At 38.1% G+C, this 21,857-nt stretch overlaps 1 protein-coding gene across 1 annotated transcript; it reads right to left on the bottom strand.

Moving 5' to 3' along the window:
* Positions 1-631: 631 nt before the first annotated feature.
* LOC108879605 (regulator of G-protein signaling 8) lies at positions 632-20,907 on the bottom strand. Its single transcript, XM_018670936.2, has 5 exons — positions 20,675-20,907; positions 9,122-9,232; positions 8,098-8,159; positions 3,521-3,687; positions 632-2,885 (listed from the first exon to the last, which is right to left on the bottom strand). The coding sequence occupies exons 2-5, from the start codon at positions 9,220-9,222 to the stop codon at positions 2,691-2,693; spliced, it is 525 nt and encodes a 174-aa protein (XP_018526452.1). The 5' UTR covers positions 9,223-9,232; positions 20,675-20,907; the 3' UTR covers positions 632-2,690.
* Between the last annotated feature and the right edge of the window lie 950 nt (positions 20,908-21,857).

The raw sequence follows: 21,857 nt of genomic DNA, 5'->3' as shown, positions 1-21,857 counted from the left end.
TTTTTTTTTCTTTTCAAATTTAGGGGTGCAGCTTATAGTCAGGTGCGCTCAATAGTCCGGAAATTACGGTACTAGAAAAGGGTGATGGTTTTCTCGTGCTGCTGCTAGGTAGAAATAGAGCCATGAATGTTTGATTATTGTTCTGTTTTTAGTTTTTCGTCATTCTAAAAGTGAGCAGAGACGTAAAATAGGTCTCCTCTGCACAGCTACAGTCATAAATGTACTTTGTGTGACTCATCACTGGTAAAGCAGCTGCAACATCTGACCTAACATCTGACAAGATGTTAAGTTTTTTAAGTTATTTGGCATTTGCAAAGCAATTAACTTACTTTGTTGTTCTCTACCCACAGTCATTTTAATATTAGATATTTAATATTAGAATGGAAAAGACGCATTAAAATCCTAATATCTCCTCTCCAAAATTATATTTTTTAAAATAGAGTGATGAATCACCACAGATTGAAGGATGGATTTTCATTTATTAGAGATTTTTATGTCTGCTGCTATTGCTGTCATAAAAGAGAATTGGAATCGAGGTCAATCCTTCTGTCTGATCAGTGGATGAATGCATTTTCATAGTTCTAATACGCTGTTGGCATTATGAGAATGAAGTCATGCAATGCACAAAATATAGATGCAGATTCATTTTAATCGCAAAATATAGAGGGGGAGGTTACATTCATGTGGAACACAGTAACATACCATACAGGGTGATATGTTTTTCAGCCAGTTTTGTTGTATTTCAAACAGTTTGGCCTATACAGTACACATGCACTAAAGAAAACATTTGCCTCCCCAGGAAATCTTTTCAATCAGCTTGTTTAAAAAGGAGTGCAAATGCTGAGGGAGCACATTTGTCATGTCACTGACATACATGTATTCTCTGTAATTTTCAGAATATAATGTACAAGTCAAAGAATATCTAAACAGTTATTCTGAGTATTGCATCATGCTGAAAATAAATTTGCACAGCACATTTTTCAACTCAGAACAGATTCTATGGGGGTTGGGCTGTTGCTTTCAATTCACTACAAACAGTACTGGGAGGAAAAATATTAACTTTAATGAATCACTGACCACGCAATATACTGTACATTTGAGCAAATAATGAGTCATTTTCTCATCCATTTTACAAACCAATGTTGAGCAGTGGTAAAGAAATTATTGATCCAATAGGATGCTCTACATACGCCATATACAACAAGTTCAACAGGAAAGGACATCACATTTTCATTTCCTGAACCAAGTGAATTGAAAGCAAAAATTAACCCAACCCTGCTTTATAGTTCACATTTAATATCACGTAGAATACCTGCAAGAGTTTACAATACACATGATTATGTAGCTATAATCAATATATAAGTGCAATCTAGTTTGGCACAGTTTCAGATACTGAGTGTTCACTCACTTTGTTGTTCAGTGGAAACACAAAACTACCACAACAGGTCTAGTCACCTGCGTACGACAGTGTCTATTTCACAAAGAACTGAAGATAAGTAGAGGTAGTGCTGGGCAATAAAGCGACAACGATAATTATGTCAATATACTTCTTTCTTGATGAAGTAAAATAAGTCAACACTTTTTTGGGCAAGTAAACTGTTCTCTACAAGCAAGTCAATAAACATCTTTGACCAGCTAATTATACTTAAAAGAAAAGATGGAAACTTCAATATGAAAGAAGTCTACATCTTCCAGTGTAAAACTACACACTGTGGAGAAGAGACAGACGTAACATTACAAAGCAAAAGTGTGGGATGATAGCCAATATGAAAGGTGAAAAAAAAATATCAAATGATTGCAGTGGTAAAATTGTCAACAAAAAATATGGCATGTCAGTAACTGACATTATTTACAAGTATTTTATAGTCTGATCCAAAAGATGTGAGCATTTTAATATATACAGAAGCAAGTTAACAGCTTAATATATTTTTGGCATTATCCAAATGAGCCACAACCAGAGGATCCATAAACAAGAATGGCAGTGTTTTTTGAAGATATAATAGAGCTCTACCATATAAATCATCAGTCTTGAAAGTAAATGTTGATCTTAGTTTGACCAAAAAACAAAAAAGCGAGGGGAAAAAAGCAAAAAACCACATAACACATATTAGTAGATTTTTTCCAGAGCTCACAACTACATAGAATTCTACCGTGACATATTGCAATCTACATCCTGTAATACATTTTTGGCATTGTTACCTGAAATACAACAGTGTCAGTCACACAAAAAAAATAGCTTTAGGATCAAGATCTGCTTCTGGTATTTTGGTCTTTACTTACACAATTTAACCAACTGTGTGAGTATACAGTTTCAAAAGTATAGTATATGACTAATGAAAAATAAAGCACTCAGCATTAACAGCATATATTGTTATAAATATCGTTATCACATGATATGGATATGGTCATTTTTATCTTGGTAATATTTTCAGACTTATCACCCAGCACTAAGTAGAGGTAACAACAATTAGCTTATTCTTAACCAATCTCCTTCTGTACAGTGCAGTCCACCGAGACACATCTTATCTAGAGGGATTGCATGCATGGAGCTGGTGTAGACAAGGGAAACAGTCGAGCGTGTCACCCCATCTTTGCAGATTCACAGTATTCAGAGATGATGTCAAAGGGTTAATGAATGATTTACAGTTTAGGTCCAGTTTTACGTCCACCGCGGTCTTCATCAGATTCGGTCAAACAGACCTCCGCTGGCCTTGTGCTTGCGCCCTGTTGACCATATCCTGGTACATCTTGGACCTGAGGAATCGTGGGTATGAGTCTTTCTCCATGAGGCTGTAGACTTTAGCTTGGACTTCGTTGAGGCTGGTGGGGGATGGATCCTCCAGGCTCTGCTTGGTCTTTTCCCTGGTGCGATAGTCAATGTTTACCTGCCAAGAGAAGGAGCGCAAATAACACGGTCCACTCACATTAATATATATCATGATAGTGGTACATAGCAACAGTGTGAGTGTGAGCGTAACCAATGCCTGTGTTTCTATTATTCATCAGAGCTAAATTATCAGGCCCCTTGGAACAAGTACCTCAGAACCAGCTCTATGAGTTAGTTAAAAAAAAAAAAAAGAAAAAAGAAAAAGGAACGGCCATGATCGCTCCATTAACCGTGAGGAAAGTGGTTTTGTCTGTTTAAACCTTAACCAGAGATTGCTGGTTTGGTTCACTTGGGACAGCATTCATTTATTTTTAACTTCTCTTTTGCAGTTTAGTAAAGTTCTTGTTGCTGAGAGCCGGTCAGTGAACTGCAACAGGAAATGAGGCTAATAAATAGAGGAGGGTTTATCAGGGCTATGTGCTATGATTGGGCATAACAAATGAGTGGTGGTCAAATGTCACAATTCTTGATCGGTGGTAAAGTAACTGAGAGAGAGAGAGTGAATTTCATGAACATAAAATTTGTAATTTAATATGGAAAAAAATACCTAAACCTAATAAACTTAAGTTCCATAAATCAAATATATTTTTGGTAGACATAATGTCATTCCCACACACACGCATGCACACACACCTCTCTTGGTGCCTGAACATCAATGAACTCCTTAAAGATCTTGTTTGCCTTTGACACAAGCTTGGTTGAGCTCTTGATTTTTTTGTACTCCTCGCAGGCCATCCAAAACTCGATATTTTCATCACTGAACTCTGTCTTGAGAAACGTCCGGAAGGCAGCCAGTCCATCTGGAAAGAACAAATGAATCAGACGGTAAGGGAGGAGGTAACAAACACAACAAAAACACTTCAAACACATGATTGATATTTGAACATAGCACCTATTTCTAGGCAGCAGCTGAGAACTCCCTCTTCTATGGATGTGCTATTTTTTCAGCACAGAATAGCTTAATCATGTGATAAGTGATAATACCCTTCATCCTATGTTGATATTTTTCCAGTGTGTACACACACACATTCCCAGAAGCGGGAAGGATTAGAACACAAACAAATCGGAACAAAATACTCCCACAAAGAGTTCTTTTTTCTATCTTCATCAGTCAAGATAAGTGATCAATTAATCTACTCCCCACTGATGATAACAGAGAGGAAGGGCATGTTTTTCTACATGACTGTGTCACGTTGACATGTTATTCCACTGCTCTCATTTCTGCTGTTTACCTAATAAAGCTGGGCAGAGGGGATGGTCCATCTGTGCATATGCAACATCATTACTCATACAGAAACATACACTCCTCATTCTCATGAGCGTACACACAACAACATGCAGGATGCACAACATGCACACTCAAGCTCTTAAAATGTTTCCTCTTGCATCAGAGCTTGGATAGAGGAGACAGACAAATACGTTTTGAAGGAAATGTAACAAAATGAGGAAATGTTATTAATTTACATACTTTGCAAGTTGTGATAATGTTGACACTAAAAATAATCAGGAAGAAATTCACTGACAACATTTTCCTCTCACTAAAATATAGGATCTTGCAGAACAATATCCATCCAAAAAGCATTATTGAACTTGGTTATGTGGTTATGTTTGGGCACTTGCAGCTCTTGGTTGTGGGAAGATCTTGGTCTGGTTTAATACAGAAATTAGTTTAGTGGCTTAGGCCCTTTGTATTTATTTATATTTAACCAGAACCACAAACCTTCCCTAAATTTACTCAAGGTGCCCTTGTTGCCCAAACCTAACCACAAATCCTGGTCTCTGGTGTGACCATCATGTGCTCTGTATGCCCGTCAGCCATCCCAAACATTTCCTGGTGAAAAACAAATAAAAAAAAAAATCAAACAAACACTTGTAATTTCTAGGAAATAGGCTTGGTAGTTGGTGAGAAAAGGACTGGCAGCCAAAATGCATAATGTCTGCACCAAATTCTTGACCACAAATAACATATTGGTCTGTCTGCCTTTGTCTTTATAACACAATCCCTCCAAAACAATTAACTCTTTTAGCCTCTGTAGTTATTCTTGGGAAAAAAAGTCAGTTTATTGTGAAATATATAATTTGTAAAGATGCCTAACTTCTGTCAATTGATGCTCTATTTCTCACTGTAGGTCTTAGTTCTTTAGTATTTCCAAGTTGTTCATTTGTAAACAAATTTTGTTTACATTCATTAATTCTCACCAAAACGTGTGTGTATGAATTATACAGGCAATGGTTCAAGAATGTTGAGAGCATTTCCTTCATGAAAAGTTTGTAAAGCCTATGTTATTGTAAACAATTGTGCATTATTAACATCAGTCTCCTTCACTGCCTCTGTTGGTGCATTCTGCCTCCAACTGGAGACTGGAATAGTACAAAACAACTACCTGTTCATCCCACAGACTACAAACAAAATAGGAACCAATTTGTTAAAACACTGCCTCATAGAGTGAGTGGGCAAAAGATCCATGGGGTATTTCATTTGTCACTCTCAAAACCAGTTGGAGTGTTTGACAGGATTGACCAGAGTAGAGACAAAAGAAAGACTGAGAATTATAGTTCATTTGTAAAGGAGGGGAGCTAAATGTCTGTAGTTGATAAAAAAAAGACATTAGACTGAGGAAGTCTAGAAGCGGTGAGTGACAGATGGGGCTGGCTAAGGGAGGCAGAAAAGGGGAATAAATAAAGCAGACAAGCTGGAGGTGAAGTGAGCAGGGACTCTAGCTGAGAAACTCAAAGTCAGTGCTGCAAGCAAACTTAATGAACTGACAGGAGACTGTCCACAGATGCAAGCTTAAATACATCAGAGCAATTAGGAGCAGCTGGGAGTAATAAGGACAATGCAGGGCAGCTGGGGCTAAAACATCACCGGAGACTCAGGAGTTATTTTGTGGCACACTGGGACCAGCCATGATACACCTGAAAAATATTAGGCTTAAAACAAGAGGCAGCAGATGCTAAGTTCTCGAAACACTAATGTTTTGATTTGTTGCATGTCATTCTGGATAGCAACCTCTGCCAAAATACAAACTGTTACTCTGATACAATATGCTAATATAAAACACAGCACTGCTGCTTGTCGGCCTCACATAATGTTCTTGTACTAACAAGACATGTCAGAGTTGACAGTGTGCACATATCAGGCCCCCGGAAAACACACAATCAGCTTTACAGTCTGAAGAATGACACTAGAAAGCAGTCAGGTCTCAATGTGACTGTCCCTTCTTTTAAAATCAAATTAGGGCCAATGTGAATTTAATATCCTATCAAGGGAACATCCAGTACTGTGTTCTGCTGCTTTACTTATGTAATGTATGTGTGTTTGTTCATGTACATGTTGTAGTTCACCTCTCTAATGCTTGGTCAATTGAAACAGGATACGCAGGTGTATCACGCTCTCTCCGCCTGAGGAAGGCTCTATTCTCGGCTCTGTAACAACCCTTGTTTTCCGTGGGTGACATTAGTTTTCTTTCTTATGTGTCACACCAATGTGTTATGTCATAATCTTGGCCTGAACAAAACAGATAAAATTCATATGAGTGCAAGAGTGTTTACAGGTTGTCTCAAAACCCTTTGTTAGCACTGTGTTTGATATGATATGATTAATCACTTGGATGACAGACCTGTGTGAAAAGTGGACCCGGGCTTTGCAAGCCCAGCCTAAAGCTTTGAAACGTAACTCCTACTAATGACAAAACAGATACTCGTGAGATTTTTTTGTCTTGTCTGCTTAATTTGGATACAGATCTGATAATTATTACAACCCTCACAGAGTCTTTAGTTTTGGCAGTGAGAACAACACACTGAATGTTTAAAGACTGATTAGTGCTGTGTCTCTAACCTCTCAAATCCCACATGAACATTTCTTGCACAGGACTGAATCAAAACAGAGATCACAGAGTCATCCCTCTAAAGCAGTCTGCTTTAAATTAGCACAAAATGAAGATAAAAAGTATAAAAATGAATGGTTGTGGACAGAGACAATTAGACAACAAGCACTGTAAAATCTGCACCGAGAGTTAGAAGTGGTTGTTTGTCATTATTTCTCCTATTTATTTCTCCTGCCAGCAGCTGAATTAGAAGACAAATGATTAAAACCAGAAAGGAACCCTGTGGAGTTTTCTGGTGGATTTACAACTGTTTTGATAATCAATTAATAATTTCAGGTATTTATCAAACAAACACTCCAAATATCATCTAGCTCCAGCTTTTCTAGTGTGAACATTTGCTGCTTTTCTCTGTTTTATATAACTGTAAATTGAATATATTTTGGTTTTGGACAGTTGGTTAGATAAAGCAGACATTTGAGGATGAAACATTGGGTGTTGTCTGACAAAATAATTATGCAAGTTAGTCTTTACATTCAGCAGGAAGGTGTATAGTGTCACCTATGTGTTTGATGCACATACATGTGCACAAGTGACCTGCTCATCACAACATTTGACCAGTGATCAAAAACTCTATAGGGCACCTTTAAACCATAATCATTGTAGTTTTATCTGCAAACAGCAACTGGGCCAGACTACAACAGCTTTATATAAGTGTGGTCTAATCGCAAGTCAGCCCAAATCACAACTACAAGCAGTCCAGTAATTAAAGCTCTAAACATCACATTACTCTGCATAAGTATCTTATACTGTATCTGTCTTTGGTTCTAAGTCAATTTTTGTAACGTGACTTCTGAGGCCCAGTAAAACACAAGCATCTTGAAAGACAATGAGGAGTTTTCATAGTAGGCGAATGTTGACTCCAGTCAAACATCAGGGATGTGTGCTGATTCCAATTAAGAAATCTCCCGAAGTGGACATGCTCTGCTTTTCTTTCATCTGTCAGCTCTTTGAGTTTCTATGTCAGTGATGCTTCGTCACATATCTTGTTAGCGGTTAGAAAATAAATGACCTGTTTGTGCAGATAGATGTATGTAGGTGAGTCTGTGCCAGTGTGTGTTTGGTCCATTGGGAAGGTCACAGGCAAGTATGTGACTCATTATGCAGTAAGGAGCCCTTATAACAATGAGGACCCTTTTGTAAGATGGGCTTGGAGGGAGTAAATGGACTTAGCTTGTGCTGAGTGAAAAATAGAAACTATTAAAGAAACAGGAAAGGGGCTATTTTACAGCTACATTAAGGTAGCTTTGATTTTCTTGATGTTGGCTGTATGTGACTTGTGCAGTAGGGACTGTTCCCCCCGAAAAATAAAAATTGTCCACTTACATTTGTGAGAGAGAAGGTGATCAAATGATTCAGACCATCGAACAACCTCATCCGTTGATAGTCTGAAGGAGAGAAAAAGCCAAAGGATGCAAACCAACCACTGTGATTTCATGCATTTTTAACACAACACGGTACTGTATGTATTATTGAAGGGCAGCTGAGGATGATTTAGCTCCTGCTCGCAGCAGTTCTTCTGCTCAAGGCTGTGAAGTAATTGTAATAGCTGGTTACATTTACACCTATGTTCACATTGTAATGTTCTACATGGGATAACACACCATCTTCGAGATTAAAGGAATACATTAACATTATTGTACCCCTGCCCTTTGGTTGACAGCATATGGAACATCAGAGTATTGGTGAAACACACTGCTGTGATCATAAAAGTCCAATAATCATGCATCTTAAAAATGTCAAACCTTTGCCACAGGTTTCTCCAATAAAGTTTATGATATAATTATGTGTTAGAGCATGAGCTGGGTTACTTTGCATCAAAATGCACTGATAACTATTTTCAGCCTCGTGAGGCCTTAATTTACCATTGATGTTATGTATAGTATGACTAGGAAACATTTGCAAATTAAGACATAAATACACTTAATGTCTGACCTCATTTGCACAAATGACTGTGTTTAATATCACATTGATTATGGCAGAGCATTAGGCAGCTAAAGTTTAAACCAATTTAATCACACTGAAAAAATGTTTCTCTGCAGACATATATTTACAATGGCAACAATATCTATCAAGGCTTTTTTGAGGAAAAAACAATATAGTAAATTGTATCATGCAAATGACTGGTACAATGTACAACACAAGGTTGAATTACTCATCTCTGTGGCTGGCTTGCTGGCTGACAGGAGTTTAATTAATCATTACTGAAAATTTCACTAAAGTACTGAAAATATCTTAAAGAAGTCGGCTTTTTAGTGAGTGTTATTTCACACAACAGAAGCCTGGGTTTAAATTTGCTCAAAATCTGCAGTCCCACAGAAGTAGACACAGAACATTTTGGCAGACTCACTTCAGACACCTGGCTGTAGTCTCGTGGGCAGGAGGAAGGAACTCAGAAAAATCACTGTAGGAGTCAGATTTGTTGGACAGGCAGCCTAGTCTGGTCTTCATGGTGCAGATCCTGCTGAGAAAACACACCATTCTCAATAATTTTTTTATGTCTGACTACAATTCTCTGCATATGACAAAGAAAAGATACAGTCCATGTATGCAGTGTGTGCAAGAGATGATTCATGTGTAGGTGCGTGGATGTTTGTCACTTTCCATACAGAACAAAAATAGTCTTTATTTTCCATTCTAGTGAAAAAAAGGTTGTGCTCAGTAGGTTGCAGGTTTAAAAACAAAGAACCAGTTCCAAAAATATAGATGTGGAAAGTACAAGCCTTAAACAGAGCTGGAGCATCAGCAAGACACAGCTATTTTGAATGTGTGGAGCTGCATGATTGTGAACTATTGGCTGTGAAAATACCAACTATGCTTAGTCAGTTTCCCTTGAACTAAAGGTTTAAGTGATAATAATGCAAAGTGCTTGTGTTTGTTAAATGCTTTCAGTGAATGCAATCATAGACAAATAATGCACAACATAAAAATGCATTTTAAGTGTAAGCTCAGTACCATCAAGAACACTGCTGTCATATTTTAGCTGTTGCTACGGTGGCTAATCATATGTTTTGACTTCATGTAGTTGGTCTGGCCTTCTCATGTTTAGACTATGTATAAGTTCTTAAATGTTGTAGGAAGACCTCCTGAATAAACTGATTGTAAAGAAAAAAAAGCAGCAGAGAGATAAGGCCAACTGACTGGACAGGCCTGGTCTGGATGTAGACAACAGGTGCAACTCCATATGCAAAAAGCTGATTCAGTATGTTTCTACCTCATGCAGAAGGAAGCCTCAAACATCCCTGAAACCAACTTCACATCTTGATAAGATTTCTTGTTTTGAGTGTAGTTTGCAGAGTTTGAGAAAACCTCCTACGCAATGTTACATGACTGCAACTGAGTTCTACGGAGGCTGAAAAATCGAGGCAGCACTGTCTCTTATAATTTCACTGACATCCAGCTTGTATTGACTCATAATATGATGCACATCTCTGCGTTCTCGCTGATAATGGACAAAGTGCATTTCATTCTTACAGATGAAGTGAATACTCTGCTCATGGACTAAACACTTATATTGTATATGTATATACTAGTTGTGTTTGTTGGTATTGGAAAATAGATAATTTCATGTGTATATCAAGACTTTTAGATTGTGCTTAATTATGAAACCCTCCTCTTGCAAGTAGAGATTTGAACTCTCTGAAATAAACCATATCCCGATCTTTCATCACAGTCTGTCCCATCATATTGGTACACTGCTGCTGTCATGTACCGTTCATCAGTGTTCTGCCTCCGGGACAAGTGTCACTCCAGATGGGGCATAGTCGTAAAGATGCCAGACAAGGCCAGACATTTCTGTAAAAGTAGGTCTTTTTCACTGGATATACAACCAGAAACCATTAGATTGACAAAGAAAGATCTTAACATATTCACATTAATTCTTCCCAACTTCACATTTTAAAATGGGTCATGACAATGAAGGAGTATATATTTAATATTAATCATTCAAATGTAAGAGTGGTGCCACTCTTTTCATCTAACTCTCATTTAGTAAGAAAATAAGCATTTTTTCCTGAAATAAAAAAGTATTGAGTCCATTTATTCACCAAATCTTAAACTGAGTACCTCAAATGTCCTTAGGTGTTTCTATTTTAATGAGAAAACCCTAAAATCTGATGTCAATAGTGCTGTGTTTACATAATACTTAATTGGCTTTCTGTTATATGAAAGTAATCTAACAGATGATGAGGGGTTTTAGAATGACTAAAACAACGTGTGTCTGTCTATGTGTCATCTTTCCGTTCATAGTGTCTGCACATTCATCTTAATAAGCCACTACTTCTCAGTATACCAAGTATAGTAAATATTCCTGTTTATTATTTACTTCTCTGGGATGATATCAGTGCAGAAGCAGACTTGGAGCAGTGGATTGTTTTGATGCTTGGTTCTTGAATTGGGAACATTGTGTTCATTAGTCAACCGAAAGCCATTTGCTGGAATTAATGTGCTTCATGCACCACATGAATGCAAAGGCTCTTTAAAATTTCACTTTGTGTCCTCCATTTACCTATGACAGGTTGTTCTGAGGTATTATGTGTATGTGTGTGTGTGAGAGAGAGACAATATATGCATTTGTGTTTGGGTTGGACTAATAAATCAGGTTTCTGATCTTGCCTTTAAATAAAAATTGGTTGACGACTGCTTTGCTATCAATTGTGTGAATATCAGAGGGGTAAATAAATGAGCTTTTACAGGGGAGAACATGAGTTTAAAAAAACACATCAATGAAACCTTCCACACTCTACAGCAAAGAACATTTGTTTGGGTTTTGGTGGAGCATTAATGGTCTACGTGCTCATTCAGTAGCTTTTCCAACACATCAAGAATAAATCTCAGAAAGCAAAACAATGAAGTCTTTGCAGGTTGATTCAGATGCACTGTAGATGTGACTCAACCTGCCCCAGAAACATTCTTATTATGTATCAGATGTTATGTATAAAACAGATGCAGTGGACTGGAAGAGCAGTTTGCGTATCATCTATGTGAGTCATAATCTCAAGGTGCACTTCACTTGTTAATGAGAAAGTTATTTTCAGAGAGGATTGCAAAAATAATGGGCAGAGATATTTTAGGAGACTATGTATAGACTATGAATTCACAGAAGTTCAATAGTGAGGGTTAAGTTTTGCGTCAGATTTCTCCATAAACTTGTGGAAGGCTATAAAAGATCATTGTTAGGCTGACTTTCTCACTCTATGACAGCATGTAATGCCAGTACCACTAATACCAAACCACAGTGCTATTTCTGAAGCCCTACACCTGAGAAGAGTAAAAATGTAAAGTTTGGATGTTACAGAGTACTGACTTGTTCTTAAGTTTATAAAATGAAAAGTAACAGAGCATTAACATTTGACATTTGTATAATTGTACCTTGCCTTTAATGCCTTATGTTAAAGCACTCAATAGTCTCGCTGTTGAAAAGTGCTACAGAAACAAACTTGGCTTGGCTTGCCCTTGTTGATGGCTTTATCTCAGTCAAACTCCACCACTGAGTTACACTATGAACTGCATGCAACCACATTCATGGACTGCAAAACTAGACACAATGATAATAACATCAGATTATTAGAGGTTATTTCACACATGCATCATCATATCCTTGTCAGACTGCAACTGCATTAAAATTATAGTATTAAATACTGGAACACTGGACAGTAATTTTACTCCACAAATACTGGTACTGGAAACCAGCCTTTAATAAGTGTGTCACCATGTGCCTTTTTCAGCAGGCAAAGGTCATCATGTGAAGTTGATGAGGAAAGACATGGACATATTGATCGTCTATTTGGTGTGTGCCAAACTGTCAATAACATGATAAGACACCTCTCCCTCCTCCTGTTATGTCTTCTCTCTCCATCTCTCCTCCTCTGTTTTGACAAATCTGTATCTCCCTGGCTGTTGTGAGCTGCATTCTTCGTCTGCAGCGTATGGTGCAAACACGTGCTTCCACTGAGCTATTTATAAAAATCCCTGACAAATCCATGTAGTCAGGAGGAAGCAGTGCATGTTCTATTCAGCCATGCAGCAAGGCCAGCTCCTGGAGGAAAGAGGCTAAAAACAGCAACAGCACTCTAATGTCTCAGATACACACAAGTATGCCTCATGAATCTAAAAGTACAGGAAACATCCGCTAGACCTCCAGTATCTTAAGATGCCCAGGAGGGCTGGTGGATTAAGAAGTAAAAATCTAGATCATGGAAGTTGTGTCTGTGTCTGTGCATGTGTGTATGAACATCTTCTTTGATGTTACCTAACTTGGTGCAATGCAGGTTTTCAGATTTCCCTCCATGTCCTCATTTCTGGATGCTGACAGGAGATACCCTGTTCTATAGCTACATGTAGCATTAGCTGACATGCTGCAAAGTGATTATAAAACAGATTTTGTATTATAATGAATAGATAGAGTGGTGTACACAGCAGATTCAAGTGAATATGCACTGTAGAAAACCAAATGCTTGGTGCCAATAGATTTATACTGGACTTAACTATACACAGCATGATTATGTATGCTTGGATGCTATGGTGCACATATCTGCAATGACGTTAGCATTGACATTAAAAGCAAAAAGACAGAGACCACGTGTCTGTGTCAGGTCATCTCTCAAGTTAAAAGAAGAACCTCTTAAGTACAGGTCACTTCCTTGCTCCGGTTCCTGCTGAGTGCAAGTAAAAATAGCAACTTGTCAAGCTGAATTTTTATACATTTCGGGTTGCATCCATTTATAGCACATCACGTCTCTGTCCTAAATCTGCAGTCCAACCACGTCTACATATCATGGACTATCAGTCTCCCAACATACGTCATATACAGGACACAGTAAAGTGCAACTACTAGTGCTACTGCTAACATTGACTAAATGTTCACTTGCTTAAAAAAAAAAAAAAAAAACTAATGGCAGTGATTCTGAAAGGAATAATTTATCACTTTGCAAGAAAGTGAATAACCATGTTTCCTCTCTGCCCCACCTCCAGACACACTAAAAGAGGGTCATTTGCTCGTCTTATCTCTTCAGAACTACTGAGCTGTTAGTTGCCTGTATGACATTGTGTGCTCTCATGATGCTGACTATTTCTTTTGTAAGACGATCACATGGTGAGAATTATTCAGCCCAAATCAAGAAGTTCAGCAGAAGCATTCTCAGAATTTTTTGAGTGACAGAAAGTAACAGAATTTTCAAACATAGGTAGACATGGCAGGGAAAACACAGATACAAGTATTATATTTCTAGTATCTTTGAGTATGTCAGTGCCACAGAATACAAGTGGTAGGTTGAATTACTGTTGTGCTGCATTCATAAAAGAGATACAGATCCAGACAGAAACAAAAGGAACGCATTTGTTCGTTAAATGCCAAACATTATTACAGCTGAGACAAACGCTGAACAAGCGACAGACGGGGATGCTTAAATCCCAAAGAACTGGAAGTATCTCAGAATTAGGTCTAATCATTGCCAAATGTTTCAAAAAGTCATCCCATTCATCGTTTTGCCTTCTCTGTTTATTCACTCTAAGAGACAGTTTTAGCTGTTTTCAGGCTAATTAAGATGCACTGTGACTCAGATGACAAGTTATCCTGGGCAACTGAACAGCAGTTCAGTTTTGGCAAGCCCAAGTATGTCCCTTTCCTCTCCACAGCCAATGTGTCAGATTTGGGACTTGAGTCACAAGAGCGCAACTGTGGTCTTGCACTTGTGTGTTTGCATGTGTGTATTTGTGTGTAGCCTGCCCTAAGAGCGGAAGCCCGACTGCCCACAGAAGAATGTGTCAGACCATCTGAAGTGTTGACACCATAAGCAACAACAGGAGGAGGAACCAAGGCTGATTTTTGGGTTTATTTCTGTCCTGGCTCAGGTAGGTTTCAGGACAGGACTGTCCACGGCATTCTGACACGAAAAGTCAGGGTGTGCTGTTGTTTCAGAAACGCCTGTAGATTTTTAATAACAGATTTTTTCTGACACATTAACAGATCTTTTTAAGGCGAGCATATTGGCTTAAAGTGACTTTGTGTTCACGTGCATTTCCTGGAGGCTGAGGTCACCGCTGTTTACAGTAAACAGAATCCTGTTGTGTCAAGGGCAGCACAAAAAATGCTTCCGGAAATACAATGTAGAGAAAATCTCATGAGAAAAAGACCTGGGGCCGGATGGATAAATGATGTGTATGCACATGCATAAACCATTTCCCACACAGATGTTGATATTAGAGAACATTTTGAATAGTCTAAACAGCAATCCATAAAATATCTGTCAATGGCACATTTTACAAGCTTAATTTTGATTGATTACTTTTCTGGTAAATTGGTAATATGGTAAATTTTCTTATCACTCTTAATTACATGGGAAGCATCATTATTTATTATTTATTTCATTGTGACCATTGTTTTCATTGTATCCTCTATTGTGAAGCATTTTGTAAAGTCTGTTTCAATGACACTGCTTTAAACTGAATCACTGATTATGTTTGACTAATAATAATAATAATTGATACTGAGTGTGTCTTTTACACACAGCCTGTTCTACAACAACTACAACAACTGAGATTTATAAAACAGAACTTTTAAGTGGGAAAAAGAACATATATGTTTATTTCTGTCTTTGTCCATCAAGTATTAAAGAATTTTTTCTAAATATCTGGATCTGTTTAAAATGTTTTTTTTTTTGCTATAGTGGTGTTTGCAAAACAGATTTTTACTCATTGATTTTTTCAGCATTGATTTTGTTTTTCATTCAGTATTAACTAGTTTAGTGATATTATATATATTATTATATGACATTTGTGATTATCATTAATTATATTATTAAATTATATTAAACTCTTGTCATGCATAATATTATGTCCACCTCCACTTACATAATGTCCACCATTGGGACATAATATTAGAAAACAACTCTGAGACATAAAGCCTTTGTCCAGTGAATCATGTCCCTTACTATGAATCATGTTCCATAACTCTGCTGTCCTACACTCCTCTGAGACTTCCTGTGATGACACCTGCGCTCAGTGCTCACTTCAACAGACTGATAGGTCAACCTGGGATAAAGCTGTCCAGGGGGTTTTCAGCACATAACGCTCAGATACTATTTTCATCTACTTTTTTCTCAGAAAGGTACACTCATGTACTGTTAGATTAATGTCACTCCCCTGCTGCACAGGCTCTCCCCTATCTATTTATTTGTATCAAGTTAATCTCTGCTCCAGCAGCTTATAATTTAATCTCCTACAGAATAGAAATGCACTGTGCAGGCCTTACAGGGACACAGTACATTATTTGTCATTGCATCTTGTTTGGCAACCTGAATGTTGATCATTTTATCCTCTTTCCACCTCCTGTTCATCTGGATTAATGTTCCTACCCAACCTGCAGGTGTTCAGCTTTTACCACTTCTTTGTTATCAAAACTTGCACTGACAAAAATGTAAACGCGTTTGTACATATTCTTACTCTAGCATTGCAATCTAACAAATATGAAATATTATCAAAAAAATACGTGCGTACAGTCACCCTCTGACCCAGCACTGAGGTCGCAGAGTTCTGGCCCTCGGTAACGTTTTTCCTCTCAGGCTGGCATTTCGCATATTATGTGTGTGTAAGAGAGAATGAACGTGATTATATTTTGTGAACGAAAGTGTTCTAACATCGTTATAAATACCCCGGCTAATGCTGGAGCATACCCTTGGAAGAACAGTCAACAAACCGGGGCGAGCTGTCTGTAAGTCCTACGGTCGTATCGATCCGCCAACAGAACTTATTTCTCAGTGCCAAGCGACCGTGAACCTCCGGTCACACAGTCGGAGGGGTAAGACCGAGAACCTACCACCGGTGAGTAACATTTTACTGTCTCCTAACAAGTGTCCTCTTTTTGAAAATCAAAATATGGTCACCATAGGTACGTATTAACATTAAACATTTACCACGTTCCCATATCTGTTTGTCTGTCTGTTCACAACTTGTGGGACAGCAGCGCCTCCAAGTATCATTTTGTACCAGCTAAACGTTATCAAGCTAGCTAGCGTTAGCTAATGCGCTCTAGTGTAAGCTAGCAAATTAGCTAGGCCTGCTAGCAGTTTTTAATTTGTAATACAGGAGGTCCCGGAACACAGGGAGGGTGGTGTTCCGGTGGGTTTGGTGTAGCTAGTTAGTAGCAGTACTAAAGTTGTCACAACAGGTTACCTGCAGTGTCTGTGGTAAATGATTTCTGATGATGTCTGATAGAGCCCTGTGGAGTTACTGACAAAGAAGTTATTTGGCTCATGTTTAGGAATGCAACCAATACCTTATTTTATAAAAGAGTTAAGGTAAACTTTTTTCCCTTAAAATATTTTCATTGGTCCTAAAAGTCAATTTGCTGTTTGTAGGTTACACTGTGATTCACATGCATTAAAATTTAACCAGAACGCAGGAAATTACATGTCTGAAACTCCAAGTTTACAGACTCTATGTAATATTCTGGACCTCAGTTAAAATTTTTCCCTGGCTACAGCTCTGCTCTCTCACACACACAAAACAATAAAAGGTGCTTGTTAAATTAGTATATGTTAGATTTAGGTGACATTTAAATGGTTTATTACAGAAATGGCTGCAAATTATGAAACTACATCTGAGAATAGGCAGATTATAATGACTACAAAAAATTAAATCACATAAAAACGTGATCATATACAAGGGTAGCTCATGTACAAAGACAGAAATGTTGTCTTCTGGCCTCTGTCTCAAATGTGAGAAGCCTTGTTGCAACTATATGCAGATGGTTTGGGAAAAGCGAGTGAGACTGTTTTTAAGTGCATATAGTACAGTTACAATGGGAAAAAGTTTTTGGGCTATTAGGGACACATTATTAATTGATTACCTTATAAACTGTCTAATAAATATATGGCTTGTTTCTGCCACTGAAGTCAATGAAGATTAAATGAGATTTTGCTGATGATGATGAGGGAACTGTATAAATGAAGCGGTGAATGAGTCCTAGCTTCTTTGGAACCAGGTATTACAGAGTGGAGTCAGGTGATAAACCATTTAATCCAAAGTCAATTAAAACATTGATTGGTGCAACATTAACTTTCATTTAAGTTAATTAACTAAAATCAGTCACAATCAATAATCTCCTTTCATACAGTACAGTATGTTTAGACACCCAATCAGCTTTTCACAGCTACTGTCCCAGTATGGCATGACTCTTGAAATCTTTATATTCTGTGTAAAAAACCTGTACTGCATCTTTGCTTTCGACTCAGACAACTTCAAAACTGACTGTGCTTGGAGCCCTTACCATTCTCGCTAAGCTTAGGCGTAAAGGGAGGGCAAACAAGACTTCCAAATCTTTGGCCAAGTATTTGACTCACAGCTATGTCAGATTACACTCAAGTAAATCTGCCTGTCACTGGCTAGACTGGACTATTAAAAGCACATGCGTGCCAAGGGTGTTCAGGATGATAAGGGCACACCACTGACTTGCATTAGCTTCTGGAGAACATTTTGCTTGTTGATAAAATTAGAGCTTGTCATCTACTGTAGGCTATATTCAAATTTGATGAGATATGACTGGACTGAATGGGCTTTTGTATGGTGTATTTTGTAGTGTCACGCTAAGGACACTAAGAATTCAGTGCTGTCAAATTATTGCTGATTGTTAACTTTAGCTGGGTGTGGCTAATCAATGCAGTCTGGAATAGAAACGTGCCAACTTTTTTTCATACTATATACACACACTCACCAAAGAACATTTAACAGAACAGTGATGGAGTTATGTTAATGTGTAGGCAGCCTGGAGGTGATCTGTCATTTCTGTGGCTGTCTGAATAAATGCAAAATGGCTGTCCTGTTTGTAAATATTTTGGATATTTGCAGAGGATTATCACATTCAGCCAGTCACCCTCACCACCTTGTGTAAGAAGAACAAACCCTGTGATGCAGGTGTAGGGTACCCTAGTGTTTTTTTTTTTTTTTTATAATCTATGCCTGTTGGCCAGGATGCCAAAGCACTTTGTTCCTTTCAGCTTTAACTGCTCAGTGCTACAGACTGAGCGCTTGTCTCTTATCGCTCATCCCGCCTTTAGCCATTTATGTAATCAGTTTGTTCCAGGGATTTATTTTGCATTGCAGAAAGCGGCTCCACTCCCAGGCCCGTCGCTCTGTCTACTAAAAAAACTCTCTTGAGTGGGATTTGCAACTGTGTTGTGCTCATATGTATGTAGAAAGCACACACTGATTTGTACTGTTGGGCTACAGTAGTGCATGGCTCACTTGCTTGAATTACCACATGTGGTGACAATGCTGCTGTATACCATGACAGCAGACCTAGAATGAATTATCCATTATTATTATTATTATTATTATTATTATTATTATATCCATATTATTCATTCTAGGTCTGCTGTCACGGTAGTGCCTTGCTTGTCAAAGTTTAAAACTAATTTTATCACTTAGTTAGTTCTGGTTACTCTGGTACAAGTACATCCAGTGAAAACTGGTGACAGCCTGGTCTGTGGATTATCCAAACAAAGACCCCAATGAAAACAGAAGTGATAGCATGTTCTGCTGGATACCAAAATTCCATTACCTTCCTTGTACTTATGTGTAGGCAATATCTTTAAGAATTACACTCATATACAGCCACTATGCACAGGCAAATACATTTTGTGGAAATGTAATTCTGCCAGGATTATTTTCAGTTACTGTTTTGTCATTTGGCCTGACAGTTAATAGTAGAGACAGACTGGAAACATGGGGAAAGAGCATAGGTGATTACATGCAACAGTTGGAATTGAACCAAGGACATTGTGATTACATGGTACACATCTTAGACCACTAGGTATAGGATGCCCCTACAGAAATGTTCATGCCAGCATATTGTATTTGTTTTCCTTACAATATATACTCCTGTTAACTTGTGCATGATTAACATTTTATTCTGATGTTTAAGGACATCAAACAACAATGCCAACTTAAATGACCATGTGGGTTGTTTGTCCCCACCCTCTGATAACCCATGGGCAGGTTTCTTGAATTATCACCCATTTGGTGGCAGGAGATATGCCACATATACAAACTGTTAATATTCAACAGATGTTAGTGTTGAAAAATAACTAACTTTTTTATGATATGACAATGCTATGTTATGGGTTTGGGAAAAACAACTTGGTTAGGTTTAGCTTATGGAATGGTCATGGTTAAAAGAAAGAGTGCTGACTGTTGGTTTTAAATGGAAACAAACAGCAGCATTCTGGGTCTGAGTCCAGTGGTTTGGTGACCCATACATCCATTCCAAACTTGCCTTTTGGGTGAGTGGACTCTTTAAGTGTCATGGTCAATGACAGACAAGGATCAGGCAAACAGGAGTAGGAGGGGTCAAAACTGAAACATCTGAGTATTACGGAAGGGTTTGGATACACCTCAACATGTGGTGGCACTTGTGTGGGCTTCAAAGCCCTACTCCATCTTTGATAGCTGTGATGAGTGACATTTACTGGACTGAAAGCCCTAAGAGCTATCAGCAACAAGAAAGGGAAGGTGGAAGGGTGTGAACTGATTTTTAGTAGTGCTCATAGGAAATGGTATTAAAAGCATGCATGAATAGGCAATCAACATGCAGCTGCACAAAGTGTACACAAACACCCAGAAATTAGCTGGATAATAGGTAATAGGATAACACTCTTGTATGAAGCTTGTATTTCTCCCTTGCAACAGTTCCATTACTGTTTGCAATATTAGCCACACAGACGTCAAATCGCTTCATCAACAATGCTTTCCCTAATTTACCAGTAAGCCTCCATTCAAAAGCTGCAGATAATAATCAGTCCTGTCAACCATTAATAATGACAAAGACCTACATAATGCCTGGAGCTTTGTGTCCACGGCAGAATTACATAACACTCTGTCATCCAATAAATGAATATGGATCCTTTACCTTGAGTCCGGTGTGTGCGAGAGCTGCTGGACTCTTTGTCCCCTTCTTTTTTATGACTGCCTATCCCCGGCGTGTGTTTGGCAGAATGCAGCCTCTGTCTAGCCAGTGCTGGTGTGTATTTGTATGAATCTGTAAAGCTCAGGAGTGAAGATGTCTAGTGTTTCTGATGCCAGCGAGTGGGAGCTACACGCGGCATGCTCATTGGTGTGAAATCGTAGGGGGAGAGAGCAGCTGAGATGGATAGTGGGAGAGGCAGAGGGGGTGGAATCAGTAAGAGACGGAGGGGGAAGAGAGCTTCGTTTGCACAGGGAAATCTCCAAGGACAACCCGAGCACATCTGTGAAGTGGAGAAGCGCTGTTCAGTGATGATGTGGTTGAAGAGATGTAAATGTAAATGTGCAGAGCAGAAGGGAGCTGGGGGTAGGTTAAGAGGTTTGGAATAAAGCTGTTGAAGGCTAAGGTCCCTGAAGAGGGATTCTACCTCAAACCTTCCACAGAAACTAAAGTGATTTGAATAACACATTTGCTTTTATTTAGTGCTGAAAGAACTCGTTGATTAACAATTAACATTACTTTTTGATGAATTTAAAAAAGCCATCTTTCAAGTAAAAGTTGAAACCATTTGCTGGTTTCTGCTTCCCAAACAAGATTACTTTAATTTTTTTGCTTTTTAAAAGTCATTGTAGATTATATATATTTGAGTTTTCAAATCTTTACTGGACTTTTATTTTGGCTCTCAGATGTTTTGATGGGATTTTCTTTTTTGGACTTTTTATAATTTAAACTTTTTATTAGTCAGTTAATTGATTGAATTTATTTTCTATATTGGATAATGTAGTTGATCATTTGAACACGTGAAAGGAAGAAGACATGATCGATGAGGTCTGTTCAGACCACAATAGATTTTTCACAATCAGAAAGTGCCCCATGCTCCAATGTGTAAGAAAGTGTATATGGTGAGTTACACAGAAAACTGCAGACATAAAGACATAGATCCTATTAGGCAATCAACAGCAAATAGATTCATCATCTCTCATTTGTCTTGATGCAAGGTTAGATTTAGCTAATAGTCCAGGCACACAAAAACAAAGCACACAGGGACTGCAAATTCACTGTTGTATTTATACCCAGAAACATATGCAAGATGGCATATGACAAGCTTTAGAGTGTATAGATGGAGAGA

The sequence above is a fragment of the Lates calcarifer genome, linkage group LG17, assembly GCF_001640805.2.
Source record: "Lates calcarifer isolate ASB-BC8 linkage group LG17, TLL_Latcal_v3, whole genome shotgun sequence".
Taxonomy (NCBI): domain Eukaryota; kingdom Metazoa; phylum Chordata; class Actinopteri; family Centropomidae; genus Lates; species Lates calcarifer.
This window is presented reverse-complemented; position numbering and strand designations above follow the sequence as displayed.

Excerpts from the sequence above, each read along its gene's own strand:
- LOC108879605 (XM_018670936.2), bottom strand. The coding sequence starts at position 9,222 with ATGAAGACCAGACTAGGCTGCCTGTCCAACAAATCTGACTCCTACAGT. Across the intron at positions 3,688-8,097 it reads TCACCTTCTCTCTCACAAAT|ATGGACTGGCTGCCTTCCGG; the intron begins GTAAGTGGACAA and ends TGTTCTTTCCAG. Across the intron at positions 2,886-3,520 it reads ATGTTCAGGCACCAAGAGAG|GTAAACATTGACTATCGCAC; the intron begins GTGTGTGTGCAT and ends TTCTCTTGGCAG.